This window comes from Merops nubicus, unplaced genomic scaffold (assembly GCF_000691845.1).
Source record: "Merops nubicus isolate BGI_N331 unplaced genomic scaffold, ASM69184v1 scaffold18258, whole genome shotgun sequence".
Taxonomy (NCBI): Eukaryota; Metazoa; Chordata; class Aves; order Coraciiformes; family Meropidae; genus Merops; species Merops nubicus.
This window is the reverse complement of record NW_008626549.1, coordinates 59413-85000: the sequence shown is the minus strand read 5'-3', so window position 1 is coordinate 85000 and position 25588 is coordinate 59413. Positions and strand designations below refer to the sequence as shown.

Here is a 25588-nt window from a genome sequence, read left to right as displayed (position 1 = left end):
GGAGCCATTGACAGCTACTCTTAAGTAGCGAGGAAGAATGAGGAAATAGTCCCTTAAATGAAAATACTTTATAGAAGTGTATAAGATTTCTTAAGTTCTGCTTTTTATATTCGATAATTTTTGAAAGCTTAAATTATTTCAGTTCATACAAAATAAATATTCAAAACTATAGACTCCATGTTTGGAATTGAGAAAACGGAGCAGTTTATTTTTCTTAAAGCATACACATTAACAGTCAAATCTTTACAGTTTTTTGTTTTCTCAAAATTTTTCATGCTTCTGTGCTTTTGTCTTGATTAGGACAAGACATATTTGGAAAGCACACTGCTTGATGGACATTTGTGGTGTAGTCTATCATTCAGTTCCTATACTGAATATGAAAACTGGTAAAACGGAGTCTTGTATGTAGATGAGTTAACTATCAGTAGTCAGATTTATATTGCCACAAATTTGACTGCAATGGTAGCTTTTGTGACTTGAATTAAATCTGCTATATCTGTATTCCATATCTAGTGGTACAACGGAAGGAAAACAATGCACAGATAGTTGTAGGGGATTGCTGAGTTCTTGCTTGCTGCTATTTTTCTTTTCTTCCCTCTATTTGAAAGGATATTTGCTCCTGTAAAGATTGCTGAAGCTTAGACATTATGCTGCAGAAGCAGAGAGTGAAGGGAAAAGCACCATTATTTTTCATAGAACATGAATATTATGCTCGCTGGAGAATACAGATTAATTAATTAGCTATTCTCCTAAGCTTAAATGTTTTCTTGCCCTATCATTTGGCTTTCAACATTGTAGTTTGCCTTATGTTAGCTGATTTCCTGAGTACTGAGGTACTGAAGGCAAACTGAAGCTAATTGCCCCTTCGGTGAAGTCACCACATTTACACATTTTCTGGACTGGTATTTGCACTTCGAATTCTTCTCAGCAGACTCTCACTTACACATTTTCCATATTGTCTGTGTCACCTGTGACACCAAGACCAGTGGAGCCCTTGATCCTAGAGTTCACTCTAACCAGGAAATTCCTGTTGGTTGTTGTTGCTGCTCAACATAGACGTATGCAGGCACAGAGCTTTCCTGAGCATAAGAATGACTTCCTGGCATTCATGAAGAACAGGCTTTCTACAGAGGATGGATATTTCACAGTTGTTACATGATGTTTTCCATTTCTGCAAAATGAATATAAGTATCAATTGTTGTTACTTTCATAGTTAGTTCATATGATTTTCTACATCTTAATAACTTTCTCATTGATCACTTTAAAAATATTTTTACCTAATTGCTAAGAGGAAGGAAATATGGCATAGTGAATGAACTCAAAATTTGATTCAATCTACTTGTATGCAATAGATTTTAAAAAAATGGAAATGGAACTTTTATGTTAGATATGGATGATACACTTGAAATGTACTTTAACATTCTTGTACAAAACAAAATGCTTAATATCTTTTTATATAGTGTTATGTTTCTGTCTTATTGAAATGTATTTTTCAGATTGCAGCAGGGGCTACAGAAGTCTCAGTATTCGGTGCAGCATCTGAAGCTTTTAGCAAAATGAATATTAATTGTTCAATTGACGAAAGCATAGAAAAATTTGAAGAAGTTGTTAAGTCTGCAAGGCATATGAATATTCCAGTGCGTGGGTAAATATAAAGATTCTTAAGTAACAGTTATTTGAGTTGCTGTGATGGGTTGTTTTTTGTACCAGTAGAAAAGTGTAATACTAAATTTTTACATTTTAGATAAATCAAAATAATAGTATTTTTTGTGATTTTATTTTTTTTTAAAGATTGAATATATTTAGTAATTTTGCTCGATGTTTTGTAACTACTTATGGTGACTGGTTTTCTTTAGAAACTAAGAAACAGCTGTATGTATAAATGTACCCATATTATTATACACATGTATTTTTATCATCACAGATGACAGAATAAAATTTTTGTGATGCTGAGAAATCATAACACTGTTGCCTGCACCTTAAAAATACCCTACATTCTTTTACTTTATTGTAGTATTAATACACTGTAGAATCAATGTATAAAAGCCACAGAACGAATTTACTACCAAGAAAACTATTCTCAGTACAAGTTATTCTGAACACTCCAGCTGTTGAAGCATTTGGAATGCGTGAAACTCTGGAGTTGCCCAATATTTATCTTTCTTCAGAGTACCTTCTTTTAAACTTGAAATAATTGAAATAATCCTGAATGGTACTTTCCCTTGAACAGTCTTTTCCATTTCCATTTTCTTTTGCATTACATAGAGTTACTTACCTAAGATTATTTGTGAGAGTTCTTGTTAATGCAGAAAGGCTTACACAGGGTCAAGGAGAACCTCAACAGTGAGATTGCTTGAGTATCACTAGTAATGCAAGCTTCATCATACTCAGAAGATAGTTGGACTTTTATATAGGGTTAGATGCCTCAGAGACTAAATGCTTGAAAACCTCTCTGGGAATAAATACTGGAACCTCTCCTCCAGCAATAATGATGAGGTAATGGTTCTGCTCACTTTTGCACAATAATGTGGTAGTTTGAGCATTTGCCTTGAGAAAGGGAGGTCTGACTTCTTGTTATGCCTCAGTGTCAGAGGATCACAGAATAACAGAGTGGCACAGGTTGAGAGGGACCTCTGAAGGTCATCCCGTCCAGCCCAGGGATTTTGATGTGCACACATCCAACCAAGGATAGGTCATAAATACTTGGGTGCTTTTTCCCTAGCCTGGTTATGTATTTCAGATGGAAAACTGCTCAATAGAGAAGTAAGGACTTTCACTGTATTAAGAAACAATAACTTGTACTGGAGTTTAAATGCTCTACTTAGCTGCTCATCTGTCAAGTGGAGTCAGGATTTGTCTTCCTGAGCAACTTCACTTATAAGAGATCTGTTGTTTAACAGGTCTTTGCCACCACTGTTTGCCACATTTTTCTGAAACTAAACTGTGAGCTGAGAACATAACTAGCAATTTGAGTTCTGCAGGAGGATTAAGCTCAGGGATTCTTGAATTTTAGGTCCTGGCTAGGTGTGGATAGGGGAGTAGGCAGTCAACTCAGAAAAGAGAGTATGTGTATAGCAACAGACCTCAAGCACTGATGAACAGTTTTACACTAAACTCTTGTTTTCTGGTTCTCTAAGATGCCATGGCATGTCAAGTAATATTTCCAGTTTCATATTCCTGTATTTCACTAACAAAATTCAACCAAATGGCGCGTAACAGTGACAACCAACCATTGAGGGAGTTCTCAAAGCTTGTGCATTGTATATGTGCCTGGGTAACTATAGGTGTCAACAAATGCTTGCAGCTGGTCAAGAAGATGTAATCTGCAGGTGAAGAAGCCCCCATGGTGTACTCTCGATTGATGCTGAAGTTTAAAATGTTATTTTCTGTGCACTGGTTTTCAGGTGTTTAAGAAGGTGGCAGCCTGCTGTGCCATGTTACAAAGTGCTTTAACAGTGGACTACTTAATATCAGATATGCTACAAAGTGAACAGATTCAAAGTCGTGAATGAAAATGATGGAAGTTTACTCCAGCTACAGCTTTCTTCCGCAGGCTTACCCGTCTAGGAAAAGTAAATCATTCAGAAGTAGGAAGCCATTGACAGAATCATGTGGGACTATAGCTGAGTAAAGAATCCAGTTAGAGAGGATTCATTCATTGCAGAGAACTATATTTACATTCATGTCACAGCTATCTTCATCACAGGATATTAGCTTGGGAACTAATTTATCCAGTGCATATTAAGAGTTTGAGACATCAGGAGATAAGATGGTGGGTTAACATTACACCACTACAAAATAAAAAATTTTAGGAGAGAACTGCCTGGTATTTGTCCAGAGGGATCTAATATAGCTCAAAGTAGCTGATCTGCTAAAAATCTGCTGAGATCTAAATTGCAGAATGTGGAGCCTTATTTTGTAAGAAAAAAAACCTAGCTGAGGTAATACTTCTGAGTATCTAAACCATCCATTGAACATGGGTTTCAGTATATGAAAATACTAAAAGTTTTGAGGATGCTAATAAGTTAGAGGAGAAAAGACAACTGGTTAACACAGTTAAGCGGTTAAACATTAAAAATTTGTGTATTGAGTGCACTTAAAAGTAATCCCTCCCAGGGAGATTTTTGAGGAGCCAAAACAGTAAGTAATGAGAAATAAAATGCTGCTATGGATCAGACTCTAGACAAATATGTTTTAGGAGAATAATTACCAAACGTGTGATACACTGACTCTTATTCCTACATGCTCGTAGTCATTCAGATGCACATCTCATGGGTTGCAGAGTTAGAGGAAGCACTGAAAGCATTGAGACAGAATGATTGCTCAGAAATAGTAATAAAAAAGGATTGTTTAGTGCCCGCCTACCTCAGTACTTTCTCTGAAGCTCCCATGTACTGTCTGTTGTTGAGTAGAATTCTGAAGACCATAAAAATAATAGCAGGAACATGAACATAAAAATGCAAAATTCAGAAGAACAAAGAAATGATAGATCTCTTAGCAGTTGAACAAAGCTCTAGAAAGCGTACTTAAAACTTTTAATTAGTTAAAAAATTAAAAAAATACCCATAAAGAAGCCACTTCTAGTGAGAGAGAAAATAAATAGTATTTTTGTATCGCAATTCTATGCAGAATTCTCTTAACTGCTGAGACAGTCAAGGCTTTGAGGCAAGTTGTTCTTTATGCTTTATTTCCTGACCTCTAAGTATCACATAGAGAAGTCAACCTGGGGCAGAAACTAACAGTTTCAGATATTGAAATTTGGGAGTTTCCATTGAAAGACTTCAAACCCAGCATTTTGGAAACGAGGATGGCATGTTACATAATTCATCTGTTGACAGTATTTAGAATTAGTGCTTATGATGTGACTGGTTCTTATTTAATTTCAAGGAGAAGGTTAGGTTCAGATTTTGTTTTCTTGTGTGGCTTCTATTTACTGAAAATAATTATCTATTGTTACAACTGTTGTAACATGAGGGAAACCTGAACATGACCACACAAGTCTGAGCTTGTTATCCAAAATCTGTTTGTGGTTTCTAGAGGGAAATAGGCAGCCTTCAGGCTATTTCCTAGATTTATCATATGTGCTTTTTAAAGTGCCTGCCTTAGGAGAGGATGAACCACTCTTTGCATGATCCATCCTTTTGGCTACAATGGAGCTTGGGTGCTTGCTTGTCATCCTGTGGTGGCCTATCTAAGGTATGGGCTGTAGATGAGTGTCTTTGATATCAGAAGTTAGAGCAGATGAATCCCATCCTACCTGTGCATAGGCTAAGGATTAGCACTGTCTAATTTATATAAATTACAATAGGTGTAATAGATGTATTAACAGGCTTTGTGCTAGAGGCTAATAGAAAATGAAGCTATGGATTATATATATAGACAAAGATGTGCACTCTGTGCACTGAGAAGCAATGTTTTGATCACCCTTTCAGAAAATAGCTACTTCTAAAGAACCACGGCCAAAACCTGCAGCCTTTGCTCAAGCAAGCTCCCAGGACTACACATTTTGGCTTCTAAAATAAATTTTGTAGGCTAAATATTTTGCTTGAATTACTTAGGTAATAAAAATATTAATATGCATAAATTGTATTTATATTAGTTTCAGTACAGAGGTTGTTTCCTTTCTAAAGCACTATTATTGTTTAAAGTGTTATTTATTTGAGGGAAATGGATAATTTAGTGCCTTGCCTTAACTCCTTATTTGTGCAGTTGAAAAATACTTCCAAAAATAATTTTAAGGGGTTCAAATTTTATTTCCTATTTTTACTGGCAATTTAGAATTTATGTAGTGAGCATAAGTCATGGACAATCCTTGAATCTTATGAAAAATACACTCAAAGAGTTGAAACTAAACTTTAAGCTTTTGCGTATCTTACTGTTGCTACAGCTGCACTAACATTGACTCCATCATCATCCAGAAAATTTATGTTGTCAGCTGTCACATTTAAAATCTATAGCACAGTATAAAGTTTTCTAAATGTTTACTAAATTAGTTCAAATGTTTATGAAAAATTGAAATCTTGTGTATGGTCTTAGAAGTTAGACTATTTATTAGTGTCATAAAGGGTTTTTTATTTTTATTTTTTTGTACGTGCATAAAAACTTTACAATAACATCTGGGACACATTCTGTGAAGACACTGAGCCAAATCAGTTATAAATTGTGTGGTCAGCTAATTACTACTATGCACATTTTGCATGTGAAAAGACAGAAAATAATGCTGGTTTCAGGATTGCATCTTTTAATGCATAAATTCAGGTACTATTAAAAATATCACAGCTTTTTCAGTGATTAAAAATGAAGCCTAAGAGTCTTAGTCTAAGTGGCAGATGGTAATTGCAAGTAGTGACTTGGACTGTGTTTTAATTTAAATGTATTTTTAATGGACATATGAAGAAAATGTTAAATAAATTCTGATTAAGCTAGATTCTTCCAAGTTAATGGATTCCAAAATTTAAAAAGCCACAGAAGTATATTTGAATTAATACAATAGAAGAGTAAGGAATTAAGGACTTGTGTTCCCTGCTTTTCCACAAATGATACTTTTCTGCTTACTTTGTGTCCTGTGACAGCGAGATAAAGTCAGACTAGCTCCCTCTGATATATTGCATTCTGTATTGGGTTGTCTTAATCCAAATAAAAAATATCTGAGAATATACTAGCTGAAAGGTTATAATTTTTTTTCCTCTTTACTAAAAAAAAAAAATACTTCTCCATAACTGGCAATTAAAAGCTGTATTTATGTCCTAGCCTTGAAAAATTTTCGTTTGAATAGCCCTTTTCAGGCCAGTTGGACTATTTGCACGTGCAAATGTGAATGCGTGTGCAAATGCTTAGAGGTTCAGTGCTAGAAAAACAGATGCAAATGTTTGCTGTAAAATAACTCTAGAAGCATTTCCTTGCAAGTCTGCTGCTTCATAAATTAAAGTACATGTTATCACATATTAGTTCTAAACTGGCATATGTAATTCCTTTGTTTATAGTCCTGTGTTTTATAAGAATGAGCAATAAGGTGAAGTTCACAATACATAAAAGCATATTGAAATGTATCAGTCAATATTTGGCTTACCTCTGTGGTTGCATAGAATTCATATGCTGGCTGATATACTTGAAATACAGTAGTAATCTTTGCTATGACAAATAAATACCAAACACATGTTTATATGCAAAATTATTGTTATTACCTTTTATATGCCATTATAATAAAAGTTGCAGCTTTCAACGTGTATAATTCCATGTTGATTGCAGGAAATAATTATTGTTTGATGCTAATACACGAGGTAAGACACAAAAGAGTGGAAACTTAAAGTGAAAGAATTCCTTTTAATTATCTTTATCTTGTGCTAGTGATATTTAGATTTATTTGGAAAAAAAATGTGGAAGAACACATCAGTTTTTTATTTTAATGTACTTTATAACAAGTAATTCTGGAAACTAATAACGAAGTCTGATCTGTTTATAGAGAAACATCCTGATTATCTGAAACTTCTGATTATGAAGACAATCAGATCTTCATAATTCAGTTAAATAATGATACTTTTTTTCTTTTATTACCCAATACCTTAACTCATTTGAATGGCCTTACAATATTTTATACCCCTAATTAGAAGTACTGTGTGATAAACTCTAACAATTCAGTTTTGCACAAATCAATATAGTTTAAAGCTGTGTATGTTTTACGAATGCAAACAGAAACTTTGAACTCATGTTTTCTGGTGCTCCGCAGTACTTAGGGCTGGAGTGCACATATTTTCTCACATTGCTTTAAACCCCTGATTTTAGACTACACTGTGTAGTTTAGCATAGCCACAATTACATTGTTAAAAGGCTGATTTATACCATTATCACCTCTTTAGACGGCAAAACCAAATTAACTCCTTCACTATAGATGAGCCGGTATTTGAGGCTATGGGAGAAACAAAATGTAGATGAGCGTTTAATAGACTTGGAAGCAACACATTCTAGTATGTGAATGGTAAACAGATCTAACAGATCTATGGGGTTACAAAGTATTAAGCCAGCTGGTCACAGACCCTTGGAGAAGTTTGAGAAGCTGGGGATTGCTGGGGTGTGGGCACTTGGTGTATTTCTCTACTGGGGACAGGTTAAGAAAAGGATATAGGAGCCATTGTACTAGATGATTGCATTATGTAAGAGGAGGGATTTTCCTTAGGATTAACTTCATGCCAACTTCGGCCCTTTTTTTGTGTGTGTGTGTGTGTGTAGATATAAAATATTATTAGTAGGTCAGGAGAGCTGTGGAAGTAAAAATGATCCCTGCTACTTCTTAAAGGATGGCATAAAATCAGCCTTGAAATGTTAGTAGGAAACTGTAAAGTAACAATACAATGTGTCTGGTAGTAAGTTACTGATTGATCTATATATAATTGATAGAGTTATTGACAGTTTAGTGGTTCTGTGGCCCTTCACTATAGTAGCAGTTTTGTTCCATTTTTAGAGTAGTTATTTTCTAGAACACAGGTCACAATTTAATGTTGTTTTCTGGACATTCTCAAAATAGTAACAAGTATTATTACTGTAGGATTCACTTTGAATAGCATATGTGTTACTTGCAACTGGAGAGGTTGTTTCTCTTCTTTTAAAAGTCAAATGTGGAAAAAAAATCCTGGCTTTATTTACACATTTTGGGCTTGGCTTGGAGATTCTGTTTCTGGAAGAATCTCCTATCCTGCTTCTCTTCTCTGTATTTCCCCTCTCCTTGCAGTAAAGATTGCCTGTTTTTAACAAATGGTTTCCTTTGCAAAGAGAGAGAACATAGCAACCTTAATATTATGAATTTACCAAATGATAGGCATACACATTTTAGCACGAACATCCAATAAAAATAAATACATCTGCAGTGAACATGGTAAATTATATGCGAACTTACACTATAATAATAAACAGGAAACAGCAGCATCTGAGTCTGCAACTGGCTTCTCAGGAGGCTTCATGCTTCCAGCTGTGGTAGCAGCTGCGGATCTGGCTCTGCAACTCTTGCTGAAACAAACTGACAAAGGGCTGATTACAACATGGAGTTCAGTTTCTGCTTGGATTCATTTTCCTTTTAACACACTTTGGTTATGAAAAGTTTGCTCATTTACCCTGTTTGTGGTTTTATGTCCTGCACTTCACAGTCATTGGGCTGGTGTGGTGATTATCACCACTCCTAATGACCTTGATCGTGGGGACCTTTTACTGCCTATACTGTTTGTGGAACACTGTAATTTGGTTTTGGCTTACTGGAAGTAATTGAAAAAAAACTCTCTTCCCCTTCCTTCTCCCTCCCCATCCCGAGAGGCTGTTCAGCATTTTTGTCCAAAATATTACGCAGTAAAGTTGTTGGGGTTTATTTTTTAAAATGTTTTTATATGCAGAGAAAACAATTTATGAGAACACCAAATGATACTCACCTGCAGTGAAATCTGCAGAACATGCAAGAGACTGTGTCAGTTCTGCCAGGTGAAACAAGCAGAGAACTCCTTTGTATCAGTTTTTGTTAAAGGGAGGAATTCTGCTTTCGCAGAACCTGAGTGAGCCCAACAGCATTTACCCATGTGTTCCTAAAGCAGCTGTATAGACACCTTCACACTGCAGGCCCTTCTTTTCACCTCTGTTTGCATGGGCTCTTTTCTTGATTGCTTGCTAAATGTAGTTAAGCTACGAAAATGTCCGGCCTTGATTCAGCAAAGATTTAAGCATGTAAGAATTAAACACTTCCATTGCAGTCAGCTTTGTGAACTCCCAGATATTTGCTTCTGCTCTCATAGTGTGGAGTGTCTCTAGTGAATATCTTGAGACCAAGACAGTCTTTTTCGTTACAAAGCCTTTTTTTCTCTCAGTCCCGCCATCTTTTTAGAAAACAGCTGTATTCTCCAACTTAATTGAATCCCAAAATTAAATCCCAGTTGCCTCTGTAACTCACTGCTCAAACTCTTCTCTCTTTTTCCATCTGCTGCTTTTTCTTCACATAGGATCTTGGTTTTTTCTCCTAAGGAAAAACAGATACAGTATGCTCTTCGTTCTGTCACTCTTTTCTCCCTCTCCTCCCCTAATTCTTCTCCTCCACTGTCAGAGCAGCAGGAGTTTCTTGTCTATTTTCCATCTGTACCACTTCCACTTGCCCCGATGACCCCATGTTCTGTTCTCCCTCTTATTTCTCCCCTCCCTTATTCTCTTTCTTAACCTCTCACTGTCCTCTGGCTCTTTTCCACTGTAATATAAGCAAGCATTTGCCTCTTAAAAATTGTACCTTTGACCCTACTTGGTTATTCATATCATATCTCATCGCCTATCTCTTCTTCATTCCTATGCTCATTGAAGGCGCTGTTTATAATTACTATCTGGAGACCCTCTTCTGTGATTCCTTCCTATAACTCCTACACTTTGGCTTCTGTTCCTTGCTTGCAACTGCAACAGCTCTCACCAAACTCCCCGATGACAACATCTCAGAAACAGTAGTCTCTTCTCATTCTTCTTGACTTGTCAGTAGCGTTTGCTGCAGTTGACCAGACTCTTCTTCAAACTTGTGTCTTTTATTGCTTTCTGTGGCTCTGTCTTGATAATTTTCTTCTAATTTTCTCCTTTCAAGTGCTAGGCTCTCTGTACCCCTGCTAGCTGTACTCAGCCCTTGCCAGCATCTGTTACAGCCTGCATTACTTTTTCTGCAAATGACTCAAATTGTATCTCTTATTTCCAGTAAGAATATAGCAAGACCTTGTCAAATGGATTTAATATTTTATGTCCTCTATTAAAAATGTTTATCTTGATAAATGTTTGGGGTGCATTTTACTCTTTTACAGCCTTATTTTAAGCATTTCACTTTCCTTGTCATTGCAATTAACTGAGTCCCATTTCTAGTGCTCCTGTCCTTTCTCCATGGAATCCTAATGCTTTTTTTCTGTAATGACAGTACCAAGAAATTTGTTATCACCACATCTCCAATTTTTTATGCCAATGCATTAGATGAAAATATTAGATAAAATTTTGAGAAGCTCATCCTTGATGAACTCTGCTGAAAAGCAGTTCTTTCATTCTCCACAGGACTTTATTCTTTCTCTAGTAGGAAGTTCTTTACCTGCCAGATTCTTTCAGTAATCCCTATTTTCTCTGGTTTAATGTAGAATATCAGATGCCTTGATAGATTTAAACAAGGAAAATATGATAGATATAAATGTCAGTCTAGTCACAATGGCATAAGCATGCAGAGTTCATAATCTCAAACAGATTTGTACATTATAGTAGGCAGATTCCTCAGGTCACTACATACCTTCATACCCCAGCAAGCCCAGATGAATTATGTGAGCTCAGGCGTGTTTCTGCTGGCTGGTGTGAACCACAGGGAGTATTCCCTTGTTCCCTAGATACCTTTCAGCCTGCTTTTACTTTTGTTTGCCCTACTCCATTCCAGATGTCATTCATGCCACATTATCAGTACCAAATGCACGTCTTCTTGATCTAACATATGAAGCCGTTAGGAGCATGTAAAGATATATATAATTAAAGGCAACATGCACATATGTACTGCATGTTTTGCATTTACTTTGTATTTAGTACTGTTCTTGCTTACTTCTTGTTTCTTGCTTACTAGTAAGTCCTATGGCTGATGTTGAAAAATAATTTCAGTAGAAGTCTGTGTATTTACTAGCTCTGTGCACTGTAGTGTTATGTGAAAAGCAGTCCTATTGGTCTGAAATTTCTAGTTTCATTTGAAAAATTGCCTGTGCATAAAAAAAAAATAAATTATCCTGAATTGTTTTTGGGATATGTGTCACTAATAAGCAGGGCACTGTTTAACTGTTAACAATAAAATTTAACTGTTTTTTTTATCTTTAATGTAGATAAGAAAATTTTAGAATTTTGAAACTTAAACAGTGACATCTAAATTCGGGCTAAATTCAGATTTAATGAAATCTGTGGCCAGGTTTCAAAAACCTGGTTTTCATAATGACGTACAGATAATTGAGATCATGCCTAGTAGGCATCTAGACTAAAATTATGAGCAGGATGTAATGGACCCAACCACTTCTGTGGAAACAAAATTAATTTCTGTTTCTTTGTCAGGGCTAATCAAGTTATTTTTAGGTTCAAGGTTTGCATCATTCTTACTGTTACTTCCAATGTGCCAACACAGTACCTTCATATAAGGGATAGAATATGTTCTATGCATTCACATGTTGACTTTTTTCCACTTTTTTTTTTTTCGCCTGTTACTTGTCCTAATTTCACATTCCATCAATCAGTTTCTCCTTCAACTGCAAAGAAACAATACATGCTTTACCTTACAGACCTTGACTATGTATAAACTGGCATCTGTTCAATCCTGTTTGCATTATGCAATGTATAATTTTACATTATATCCTTCAGTGTTGAGGGAAAGCGAATGATGGGGGATCGATGAAGGCTTTTATTCTTCTACTAAGCAGCTGAAAAACCTCCAACTGGGCCCCTGTCTGCCTCTGAATCTGTTGCAGATCCCTCTACAGCTATGCTTACTTTGATTTTAAATGACCATTTCTGGTTAATTTAATCCTATTCCTAATCAATTTAAGATAAACAATTAGGAATTTAATTGGAATTTTGTGGCTCTTAATCATCATTAAAAAAGGAAATTTAAACCAAATTCTACACTAAGACACCATTAAGACTGAACAATGGAGGCTTGATTGTGGCTTTCAATTTTTGTGCTTTGTGGAGTCAGTAGCTGCTGAGACACAGTCAGGCTTCTCAGTTTCTCCTTCACCCAAGGCATACTTAAACTACAGCATGCAATGGAGCTGTAATTCTGGGACAGAAATGCCAGATAGGAAAGCTACCCTATTCACCACAATTCTAATGTCTTATGAGATAGTGGGGTTCTTATAAGTTGGTTGTGTCCATATGTTGCTCTCTGTGATCCAGGTAGCAGGCACAAGGAAGAAAATAACTTCCTCTGAATAGCTTGTGTGGGCCACGCAAGACGAAGCCTGAGCTAGCTCTTCAGAAGGAAATGCAAAAATTGAAGTCTCCTGCAGCTGTATTGACTTGGCTGCATTGTTAGTCCTTTAAAACTTGTGGCATGCATTGAGCATAAATAAAGCTATAAATGTTTGTGCTGTGATTTAAAAATAAAATTGATAAACCTGCTATTTTTATCTGATGTAAAGTTTAACTTTTCATTCAAATATTTATTCTACATTGACTTGCTTAAACATCCAAAATTATATTTAACCTTTTTTTTTAATATATAAAATAGATGGATATAGATATGCATATGTAAACCAGAAGTATCTTTCTGTGTTCTTTTTATTGTAGCTATGTGTCATGTGCATTGGGATGCCCATATGAAGGAAGCATCAGACCAGCTAAAGTGGCAGAAGTAAGAGTGAACCTCTAGCTTGTCTTTCTAATGAATCAGAAATATATTTTAAAATGTTTATAAGTAATATTCAATACTTAATCCTAGAAAGGTCTTTAACAGATAAAATTTAAGGGAAACAAACACAAAACATAGCTAATACTAAAACTGGGTGCATAACCTCACTCAACCATATGCAGTCAAATCATAGGAAAATAGTATGATTTGATTGTTATCAGTCATGAGTAAAAGTATTATGTGCTATTTCCTCCAACAAGAAGGTAAGGAAATGCCTAAGGAAATAGATTCAAGCACATATGTCAGTGGACCATGTTGTACAAGATGATTTCCAGCACCTCTTGCAAAGGGTATCTGCTTTCAATTCTGTTTTATGCTGGCATAAGCACACTGTGCTGTCAGCTAGTAGAGCCACTGCTACAACATTGTGCTTCTGACAAGTGTCATGTGATTGATGTATGAACCAAAATTCATCTCCAACATGACTTCCTTCAACTTAATTTTCCTTACTGCTATGATGGAATAAGCTTCATCTTCTCTCCCCACCCCCTTTTGCTATTTAGAGTGAAGGAGAAGAAAGACAATATCTTCGTCCAGCCTTTTTTTTCCATCAGAGAAAGAGATGAGTGAAACACAAGTGTTAAATTTTGCAGGAAGGCAAAGAGGGCATCAAACCTGAAAAGGACAGTAGAGAAAAGAGTGGAGAGAATTCAAGAGACACAAGGCAGAACACACTGGAGAAAGACTTGTCTTCTCTGTTACACTTAATCACTTTTGGTGATCTACCAGGATCTCCAAACCACTTTTGTTTTGTCTATGTAGCACTAACAGCTAGTCAGCATTTCTCTGATATATTGTATTCTGCCTGTGTGGCTTGCAGGTCTTGTTCTCCTACATCTGCTAGTATACAGTCCAGATGGAACTTGTGATAAAATTTCCCCCACAGCAGCCACTTATACTCACACTCTTTGAGAAAAATATCTAAACTGGAAGGTACACAGTATTTCAAAATGAATTTGATTTAATATGAAGTGAAAGTTAGAAGTGACACAGCTTTAGTTAGAGCAGTGATGACAGATTCAGCTGTGCTGTTGGTAAATTGCTTACTGCAGTAGCATGTTCCCCAGTAGGCTTCTTTCCTTGTGTTGCTTGTTTTGAACTACTCTCCTTGCACAGAAGAGCTCCAGTTTGCCAGTGGGAGTGCTACTTGATGTTCCAGACATGCAAACTTTTACTCGCACAGATATTTTATTTTCTGTCTTCATCCTAATCAGTCTTGTCTTGTCTACCTGTACCCCATTGTGTATGTGTTTAAGAATAAAAGCTGCCTCATTAGAGTTATTGAGGCCCTGATTCAGCAAGCAGTGGTGTTTATATAGAAGCACCTGATTAGCTGTTAATGGATTTCACATAAACACATGCACTCATCCTTTGCTGAGTAAGAATTATCAAAATTACTGGCTGTCTTGCTAAACAGTTTCAGAGAGGTCTCTCTGGTCATCATCTTTCTCAGGATCGGAGTGTGTGACTCCCTTGACTGTGCATTGCAATCAGCAGCTGTGTTTGAAAGTTTTAGACTGTTTCTTCTACAGTCAATGAGAGTGACCAATTTCTTTTTTTTTTTTTACTGAAGCAAATCTAGTTAGGAGCGGTGGCTCATTAACCAGACTACACACATTTCTGGCTTACTGGATACAAAACTTTCATACACAGTTATCTACTGAGTACAAACTTCAGATGCCTTCAGATTCTAGAATTCACCTGGTGCATTCATATGGTTATTAAAAAAAAATATATATATTAAAATAAACTGCGTAGTCCTTTTTTTATCACTGTTTTTTTTCTTGAAATGGAGTGACTGTTTAACCATTTATCATCCTGTGATTTGTGAATTTCAGCCTTAGGAAATAAGGCTTGAAAGTCGTTGAAAGCACTATGTAACATCCTTGAAGCCAGTTGTGTTAACCATTGTTTCCCAGATATATACTCAACTGTTTTTGTCTTTCTGCCTGATTTTTTCTCTCCTTATCTTCCTTTTAACCTAGAGCACTGAATTCATATAAGTATTATCCAACATATAGGCTGATCAGGCTACAGAAAATGTGCCTGTTCTTATTTGAATGCTGTTGGATTATTATAAAGTCTTTCTTGTACTACAAGGACTGCAGTATGGTTTTATGCTGTTATTTGCTTGAAGTCATCTGTAACTCAATTCTGACCTTTTGTATGCAGTTTAAGAGTATAGTTCTAGTTATTACTTGCAGCAATACGATTGTTCACGTGCCTAAGGGGTTGCAGTGTTGGGTCACTAAATCCCATTTTGATCAATGCTTGGTGTCAAGACATTGCTCCCAAGGGGAGTAGCCTGAGATTCATGGATAGTAAAACTACTCAGTGGTGCAGAACACAACCCTCTTCAGTCAACAAAGCTGAAAGCTCATAATCACATTCTGATTACACTGACCAAACAGTGTGTTCTCTTCTCCCCCATCCTCCTCCCCAAAATCCACACTGAAAATTTACAAAACTACAACTAATGGACTGCCTCCTACTATAGTAGGGTAGGAAATCTGATATGAAAAACTCCTATTCAGCTTCCAAGCATGCACATTCTTCTTGAAATTAAATATAAATATATTTTTAAGTGTCAGTTTAAGGTTAGATCATAAGAAGTCAGTGGTGATGCTCAGGTTGTTAGTAGAGATTCACCCTTTTTTCCATCTTTCAGAATTTTATTTTCAGAAGCTGAAAGACCTAAGGACTGATGATGGGAGAGAAATGAATGGAACATGATTTTTAGCAATTTGTTGTCATCACTAAAATGCTCATCTAGAAAAACTTTGAAACAGGAATGAAGAAGAACATGAGGAGAAAAAAAAAGCATTCTGCTTTTTTTACCCTGATCCTGAACAAAAGCTGGTTTGGGGATTAACTAGATGTAATCTACCACTAACTGCAGAAGACCTTTTTTTTTTTTTTCCTTACAACAGTAGTCCAGATAAAACACCTGCCATGTGTTGATGATATAAAAATATGCTGTAAGTTAGAATCCTTTTTTCAGTCTGGTGAATGTCCCTTTCATAAGGCACATATTGAATTTATGTTGATGTGAATCAGGGGCTACTTGACTTTAAAGCCCAAAGTTTTACTACCTTAGAAACAGTCATAGCACTTCCGAGCTTTAAGCAGAACGATTCAGACTACTTGAAGTTCTTTTTCAGCTGTTCCTTGAATTAAGTGAACAGCAATATTAATCCAGCACTTCCGAGACTGCTGGTGCAGCACTTTGTCAGGCTTCCTCAGACATATTCACAGCAATCCCACTGATGAAGTCCTAGAATTGCTTTAACAGCAGAGTGCAGTACAACTGAAGATGTCTTGGAAAAGGGTTGTATTTTTTCATTTCTAAACAGTTAATTTCCAGATTTGGATTCCATTCCAGTGGAGCAGCCTTTTGGGATTTCTTATACACAGTGGGGAGCGCTAAAGGAGGCAAATATACTCAGCAACTGAAAATAAGGTGAAACCCTTTCAGAATAAAGTCAACAAAGCTAAGATGGAAAAATCCTACATTCAATTTCTATAAGCAATGTTTTTTGTGCAAACGTAGTTTTGTACCTCTGAGATTCAGACATGGAGTCAGACCTCAAAGCTCTTACTCATGCAAAGAACTCAAAGATGTAATTGCAGAAACATTTAGGGATCTACTTATATAGGTAAGAACTATTTGTATAGGTTTTTGTTTGATATTAAGAAAAAAATCTAAACTTAAAAGACTAGAAAATTAAGTTACAGTTTTGCTTTGTTAATGTTTCAATGTTTGTTTTAATGAAAAGCCAGCAAAATTAATGTTAACTACATGTTAAAACCTGAATTTTCGTTTCTGTTTTCAGTGCCAATGGAAAGCAAGATTGGGCTTCTTATTAATTATTTATTGTCATAGTTCAACCATGTGCTTGGCTCCATATAATAGGCAAACAAAAGGGCAGGTCTTTACCCTGAACAGCTTGTAAGCTGAAAACCAAACAGCTGGGAAATCCCCAGAGAGAGGAAGATGTTGGGAAAGGGCTTGACAGACACTTAATTCATAGTGTAAAATCTTGCTTATTTGGATTCTGTGGGAGAATCAAAAAGCAAGTTTTTGATGGATTTGGCTTGGTTGCTATTCCATGTACAGAAGCAGAACCATAAATTTAAAATAATAGGATCTATGGGATGTTCTTCCTGGGTGACAATTTTTGAGAATGAGTAGAGGATTTCTGGTACATAGGTCCACTTTGGTAGGTCAAAACCTGAAACCTGTACAGAAATGTGTCCTCTTTAATATGTGTTCTTGACCCTATTTTATATTCTTTCATCTTGACCTTTTCATATTTCTCTGTTTCTAATCAGGTATCTAAGCGACTGTACAGTATGGGCTGTTACGAAATCTCCCTGGGGGACACGATTGGTGTGGGGACTCCTGGAAGTATGAAAAGAATGTTGGAAGCTGTTATGAAAGAAATTCCTCTGAGTGCTCTTGCTGTTCACTGTCATGACACTTATGGCCAGGCATTAGCCAATATCCTTACTGCCATACAGGTAACTCAAGTTCTCATTTTGTAGATATGATAATAGTAGTCTTAGCTTAATTCAAATGCACAATTTAAAGAAAATTCCAGCATTAAAGAAGTTACTAGAAAAGGATAGAGGCAATCACTAAGCTTGCGGAAAGTATTGCACACACATTGGATCGTCTACAGGTATTACTGCTGTTGCTTTTGCAAAAAACTTAATGTTCTTATCTATTTATAACCTTCAATTCCATACTAAATCACTAAGAAACAGTGGTGATTATTGTATTCCACTGATTTTGGGTGAATGGGGGAGATAAAATAATTTTTTTTCCTGATGTCTCACATTCCACATGTTTATGTTCATTTTTCACTAAATTAAAATTTCTGTTTTATAGAGGTGTCTAAATATAAAACAGATTAATGCATAATTGATTTCAGATGGATAAATTAAATTTTTGGTCATTATGTACATAGACTGGTCTAAATAATTTTATTGCTATTACCATCCTTTCAGTGTGCTCGTTAAAAAATCAATTACACCTTCTAAGTAGGATTAATAACAACTTTGTATATTTTTAAATCTTTCAAATCTGTGGCTAAATAAATAGTTAAACTCAATAAGGGATATTTTTACCTTTGTGTTTGTGTGTTTTTAAGAATAGGACACAATGCAAGAAACAGACTGCAAGTTCAAATGTAGTTTTTTTGTAAAGATGTAATCTTGAAAAATATCTTAATGTGTATATGCAACCCTAAGGAGAACTATTTTTATTAAATGTTACTGAATCAAAAGCTATTTACAAATTGTAGGCCTTATTGTTCTGTTTTATACTCAATGGCACCTTCTGCTTCCTTGCAATTCAGGCAGCCATTTTTAAGGTCAGCTTTCACTTGTCCTGACTTATTATTTTGGCAGTGTTCATATTATGTTGTTTAGAAGTAAAAGCAGTGTGTTTACAGTATTAGTTACATAAGCAACAAGAAGGAACAGGGAAATGTTTCAATATGGGAATCTCAGTGTGAATGACAAAATCTGGTAAAAAAGGTTCTAACTTCTACTCACAGTGTTTCTTTTGACCTTTACTGACTTCTAGTGTTGCAAATGTGTGTTTATGTACCATTGGGATAAATAAATTGTTAATTTCACAGTTAGCTTCAGTTGCAGATGTAACAGCTAAAAGCATGAAAACCCCTGAGCATGGGAGGAGCTCGATATAAAAATACTTGAAGCATTGTTTTTCAAATCCTTCCTTAAAATAACTGCTGTCATGGTGCCTACTAAACACTGAACGATGGCTATGCTTTGTTAACCCCAGCATTTGTTGTAATTGATTCTTGTTTCAGGTTTACCTCCTGATCCTATCTTTTTATTTATTTCTTAAATCAACTGTGTAAGAGTTTGAGGGGAAAAAAGCTCTTAGGTACCTAATGTGCAGGTCAGGCTAATTAACATGTAAATTCAAGAGAGAAATAGACCTGACAAAAAAAATCCATATTACAGCCTTCTCAGATTTATGGGAAGCTAGAGGTGCCTGAGACCCACCAGAAAACTTTACTCATGTTCTGCTACAGTGCATGTCGAAAGGTGCAGTGTTTTTGGCTGAGCTAAACTTGTCACAGACTTTGCCAAAAGTCCTTGATGAAGCAGGCATTACACAGTCTCTCTGACTGGCTTTGTGCAAGCAGCTCCTTGGCTTGCTCTGAAGGTAGGTCTCCAGGCTCTTGGATCCTCAAATAGGGCTTGCACATCACAACATCCTCTCGTGTCTCCGGTCAACTAAACGAGGCAGATAGCAGTGAATTTAGCTAAGTAATACTCCTTCTGAAAGAGGACAACTTTTACAGGTCAGCCTGATGGTAGTGCCCAAACCAGTGGATCAGAGTACCCAGGTCACTTCTAGCCCCTGCTGTCAGGCATGTCTGTGCTTTCCTCTCTGCCAATGATGCTTGAATGGCGAAGTACTGGAGTAAACCCACTTGTCTTCAACTCAACCATTCATTTCACAGACCAGACTCTCCACAGGCACAGTTCTTTACCCTTCCTCCTTTATGGGTCTGTGCGACCGACACAATATTTCATCAGAAGTGAAATGTGTTTGAGGGGTTATAGAAATAATGTGCTGCGGTTATTGTTTGAAAACAAGGTTAAAGAACATTCAGCAAGACAAATACACTCTTCTTAAGACATTGCAGACTACAATCTCAGGCCGAGTTGTATTGTATATTGTATTTCCTAAGAATTAATGAATGACAGCTGGAAAACCACAAATCACTCTGCACTAATTCAGGCATTGCTTCGATGGGAGATCTCTGAGGAGTGGAAAGAGGTGCTGGTGATTCAGTAAGTGATTTTTTATTCAGATCACATTGTTCCATTCAGGATTATACTTCCCAGAATATTTTCTTTTATTTGGGGCTGATCCAAAGTCATCTAGAACTGACAGGCCATATCTGTATAAGTAATTAGCAGGGAAGTAGTCTTGTAATTTTAGTATTCAGTTTTATGTGTGTTGTTTTAGCAAAAGAATAGGTAGTGAAAGATGGGAGAGAGATTAGCCAACTTGTAAAGGATAAGTAATTTTTAAGTTGTTGAAGTAAAAAATATAAATAGAAATCATTGCCTAGAGAAAGGAAATTCACTTTCTTTTGTGAAGAGAGTCTGTGTTAAAATGTGAGGAACATGAAGTGATGCTTCAGAACAAAACAGTAAACATTTAAAGTAGAAACGTGATTGGCTCTTGATTAAATGTTTTAATACAAAAATATCAGAGTATACAAGTTACTGAAGAGACAAATTCAGAAATGGGACGTGATGTGGCAATCTAATTAGAGGTTGTGGTATTTTGAGTAAAATTACATATGTGGCCTAGCTAATGTGACAAACACAAAATGTAACTAAAAGAAGTAGTAAAACATTTATAGGAAAATGTTACAGACCTCCAAGGAAGGGTAAAAAGATGGGTCAGGAAACTTCTGTGCTGGAGAGGCCCCAGTAAGGTAGACCATTGATCTGAGAAGATTTAAGTTACCTTCACAATTGACTCCTGTAATTTGTACAGAATGGGTAAGAAAGGGGAAATTTCTTAGTGGAAGTGATTCAGAATTCTCTTCTTGCATAGCTTGTGTAGTTGCCAGATATAGCTTTGCCTGTTTGCGTAACACATATCCGAACATGAGAAGGAATATGCTCAGAGGCAGAGAAGAGTTTTGGCCAGCAGTGGTACCTTAATGAATGAAACAATCACATGGTAATCCCATTGAACTTTACCAAATTCAAATAGCTATCATAATTCATTAATATAAACCGATCCCTACCACTGATACACTACTGGGATTAAACCCTAACTTAGAGAAAACAAGGATAAAACTCTAATGATTTACAGGGAGCAAGGATTTTTATCACCTTGTGTAATAATTTCCACCTTATTGGACACAATGAGATGAATGAGATCAATGACTTGGCAAATTAAATGACCTTTTATTACTGCTTTCTTTTTTCAGAAAACAGGAGTTTTGAAATAAAATCCACACTTTAGTACCAGAAGCAGAATTTATAAAGTCTCTAATTAAACTTTCAAGGTTCAGACTGCAAAATCCAAATTTGTGACTAGAGGTTTTCATTGCAAGCATTATAATATATCCCCTTACAGAGGGTTTAAAATATTTAATAATATTTCATTAATGTCTTTAAAAGCCTTGAATTTTAAAGGTTAAATAAACTTTAAAAAAATAAACCATCATTTAGAAATGGCTGGTTACTGACGTTTTCCCTTCATCACTTACCTAAATAGATTCTAGCCCTCTTGGTGCATGCTGGAGAGACTAACCAACTTGCATATTTTTGTGCATCCAGTTTACTTAGGTAGTAAGGATTAGGTTCACACAAAGACATTCAGTGTTGATATAGCTAAGTTTTAAGTTCCAGAGCCAGGAGAGGAATATGAACATAGAGGCTGAAGTTCATGGCTTATTAATTCACAAGGATCATTGTCTTTACAGCAATAGAGTTCACAACGGCTGGTAGCCTGAAGTGTAGGCTAAGTTAAGTGACTGAAAAAAGACTGTTGAAAATTCCCTTCTCTATGATTCATATGAGCTTACATATCAAGTCTTAGGTGAGACAAATTTTCCACCCAAAACCAGCTCCCAGATGGAAATACCTCGCTTATCCTTTTTCTTCAAATACAGGATTGGCTGTTTGTGGCTGTTGAGCTTGCCTGTAGTGACAGGCTGTCAAGACCTCTTTCAGCGGGTGGTTAGAGGCCAGCTTGCTGCTGACATCTCTTGTCCAGGAGTTGCTTCCTGCTCAGCAGCCTCAGTGGAGCCTCCTCCTCCATTTGGCAGTGGCTTTAAACATGAAGCTCTTGAGCTTGGCCCCCACCTGAGCTACTCTGCAGCAGCGTTGCGATTGAGCTTGCTCCCAGGCTCCTACTTCTCTGATTCTCACCTCTCTGATTCTCACTGCCTTAGCCTCAGACCTGGGTGATCTGTGATGGATCCTGGTTGCTGTTTCCAGACCTGGTCCTGAACTGGAATCACTGATTGGACTTCCTGGCTCTTTTTTGGTGAGGTTGCCATCACTGCCTGCCTAGCTGTGACTCTTGGCCCCTTGCTTGCCTTCCTTTATGGAGCAATTTGTCCTTGCTGCTGCTCGGGACAGACAGGTCTTCAGAGGAGGGGCTAGCAATATCTTTTGCTTTAAGGATGGCTCTGAATGGCAGGTAGTGGAGTGGGTGCTGAGCTGAGAGACAAAGCAGCTCTGAGAGTTACCAGGTCTCGTGTGCTTTGATCTTGGAGCTCTTTGTCTTGCGGAGGCAAAGAAAATCCAGAAAGCATTTCCTGGTGTCTGGGTGTACACAAAGGCCTAACAGTTCTGTGCTGGGAACTGTACTGGGTCAAGAAAAAAGCCCAGAAATCAGGCTGAGGAATTGATGTCTGTGTCTGACAGAACTTAATCAGCTCTTCTGGTGCCAGACTACTTTCACTGCCATTCTCCTTTTCAGTTTTTAGACCTGTATTTTTGTGACTAGCTGACCTAAAGAATATACTCATAATGATGAATTGAGATCAAATGGGAAGGCGGCAAATATGTGTGTACTAGTCACATACATTGTTCTGGGGTTTCTGTTGGTAATTTATTGCCTTTAACTGAGTTATGAATACAAACACGTACAGTTACAGTGTAATCTCTTGGTGTAAAAAGAAGCAATAGGATGAGTTTTTTAAGTACAGTTTTACAGAACTTTGTGCTGTAAAAACTTATAAGCACGTTTTCCTTTGGTTTAGTTTTTGTGAGCTTTATGTCCTGATTTCTTCTTAGGAGTTAATTTCTAAAGAGATACAAAGTTAAAATCAGGAGGTTTATCCTGGATTTATGTTGAAATTCCCCTTTCATAATCTTTATGCAAAACCATATTTGGGCTGTGATCTTTTGGATGGTTGCTCGAACAGGGCCACAAAATAGAGATTGTGAAACTACCTGAGCTTTGTTGCAAAGTGCTGTATTAGAAGAGAGCAATGAGGAGATGTTTGAAATAAAAATTAAACAGTAAAACTAAAACCTCTTGGTTCCCTGAAGTATGAAACAGCAATCAAAAACTCCACAGCGTGCTGGCTAACAAAACAATGACTTTTAAAGAGAGGGAAAGAAAAAAAAAAAAAAAAAAGCAACGTTAATTCAAAGCATCATTAATTCAGGTATGCAAATTTATTTATGTACTGATATAAATGGTCATCATTTTGGACAATCAAAATTTGAGACTACGTTTTATATGCCTTACATTCTAGGTTTAACCAAGATCTAAATTTCTTCACTTTCTCCCTATAAAACAGGGAACAAACTATATGCATAGGCCTTGAATATAGCTTTAAAATCTTCTGTCCTGTCTAACAGCTTTATCTACTATTGACTCCTGTGCATTATGTTCGTAATTGGTAGTTTAGCAATTTCTCACTATTGATCATTGGTAGGACTATAAATTTACTTATATATCTATGACTAAACTCCTGTCTTAATCATTAATAACCTAAAATGGAATGTTTAAGATGGTATGAAGAAAAAAAAAGACACCTTATAAATCCTTTATTTGTAAGAATTGCACAATAGTTCTTTGCAAAGCACAGCGCAATCATTCAAAGCTGTAGTGTAGCAGAATAAATTGACACTTCTGTTATAAAGCAGAGAAGATATAGATAAGCAACCATGAAAACCTATGAAGCTTTGAATGCACTAATTGTGCTAGACTTGGGCTGGGAATTTCTCATGTAACGGTGAATATGAACTTTCTAGCTGAGGAATTCAGTCTAGCTGTATTTGCTTGTTGCTACACAAATTCGAAAATACTGGTTTGGGGGAGTTATATAGTAATTAAGGAAATTAATTTGTATGTAATGAGCTGCCAGAATTTTTGCTTGAATGATCTATTAAATATCACTTGGATATTGTTTTATTATCAGTAGTGTGCTAGGGCACCCACTGCCCAGCAATGAAATTACTTATATCTAAACTAATTCTTAACAGAGCAAAGTAGTCACAATCGTTCAGTTAAATTTGGACACTGTACTATGGATAGTGTTTTTATAAGCCATTAGGGAGGAATTGTATGAAATTAATGAAGTACAGGAGGCAGAAACCATAACATCCTGGCTTGTCTTTTCGTAGTTTGACATGTCACTGTGCACATCACTCTTCTTCAGTTTTTTATCTGTAAGACAGGAATAAAGCTTATCCCTCTTAGTTTATGAAATGCTATCATCACATAGCATCTGTCAATTGATCTATCAATTGATGCTATCAATGCTAGCATCAGACAAGTAAAAATTATTTTTATGAAGTCTTGACTTAAAATTTACTTTTGAAATCAAAGTTGAGAACTCTCAAAATTGTGTTCCATAACAAACTTAAATCTACTCAATATTTTAAGCTTGGTATAAATTGTAATTTTGAGATTAAAAAAACTAAGATATATGAGTGGGCAAGTGATCAAAATACATATATGTCCAGTCAAGTTATCTGAGTTCTGTAACACTCTATTTCCTTTCCTCTGCACAGCCTGGCACTCTGAAGAATTTATGTAGCACGTTGTGAAGGTAGGAAAGACTTGCAGTATGAAGTATACACGTGTTTTGGGATGTTGAAAAAGTGTTAATATTTTTACATTCCTATTTTGAGAAATGCACAGAAATGGAGAGGTTTCATCAGACCTCACAAGTTTACTTTCCTCTGCTGTTTACAACGATATGCTAGGAAACTGCAGAAGACTTAGCAGAGATCTCCAGAAAGTAATTTCAAGGTTCAGATAGGGAAACATTAGAAAACACAGCATGACTGAGAAAAGCTGTACAGGATTCAGGAAGGGCTGGTCATGCTTCAATATTTTGCTGGAATTCTCTGAGGCACTCACTGCCAAAGAAGACAAAGGATATACAGTGGCTATCATATGCTTTGATTTTTCACAAAACAATTTGCAGTGTTCTGCAGTGGAAGTTAATATTAAGGCGTGGAGACATGTAAAAAGTGGAAAGTTGGCTAAATGGCAAGAAACAAATGGAGTTATGAAATGGAATTTCTTCAAGCTGGAAAGCACCCATCAGCAGGATTGTGGAAGTATTGGCCTGTGTGTCCCAGGTTTTCCTGCTTAACTGAGTAATTTGCAATACCATAATGCTCATGTTAAGG

General features: G+C 36.3%; 1 protein-coding gene across 1 annotated transcript in view; it reads left to right on the top strand.

Annotated features, from left to right (window-relative positions):
• Positions 1-1496: 1496 nt before the first annotated feature.
• The window catches only part of HMGCLL1 (3-hydroxymethyl-3-methylglutaryl-CoA lyase-like 1), a gene marked incomplete at its 5' end in the record, with an annotated part of 47572 nt that continues 23480 nt past the window's right edge, over positions 1497-25588 (top strand). Inside the window, 3 exons of the mRNA XM_008946058.1 lie at positions 1497-1645; positions 13294-13357; positions 17747-17935. Of these exons, the coding sequence (XP_008944306.1) occupies positions 1497-1645; positions 13294-13357; positions 17747-17935 (402 nt within the window). The remainder of the gene's footprint in view (positions 1646-13293; positions 13358-17746; positions 17936-25588) is intronic.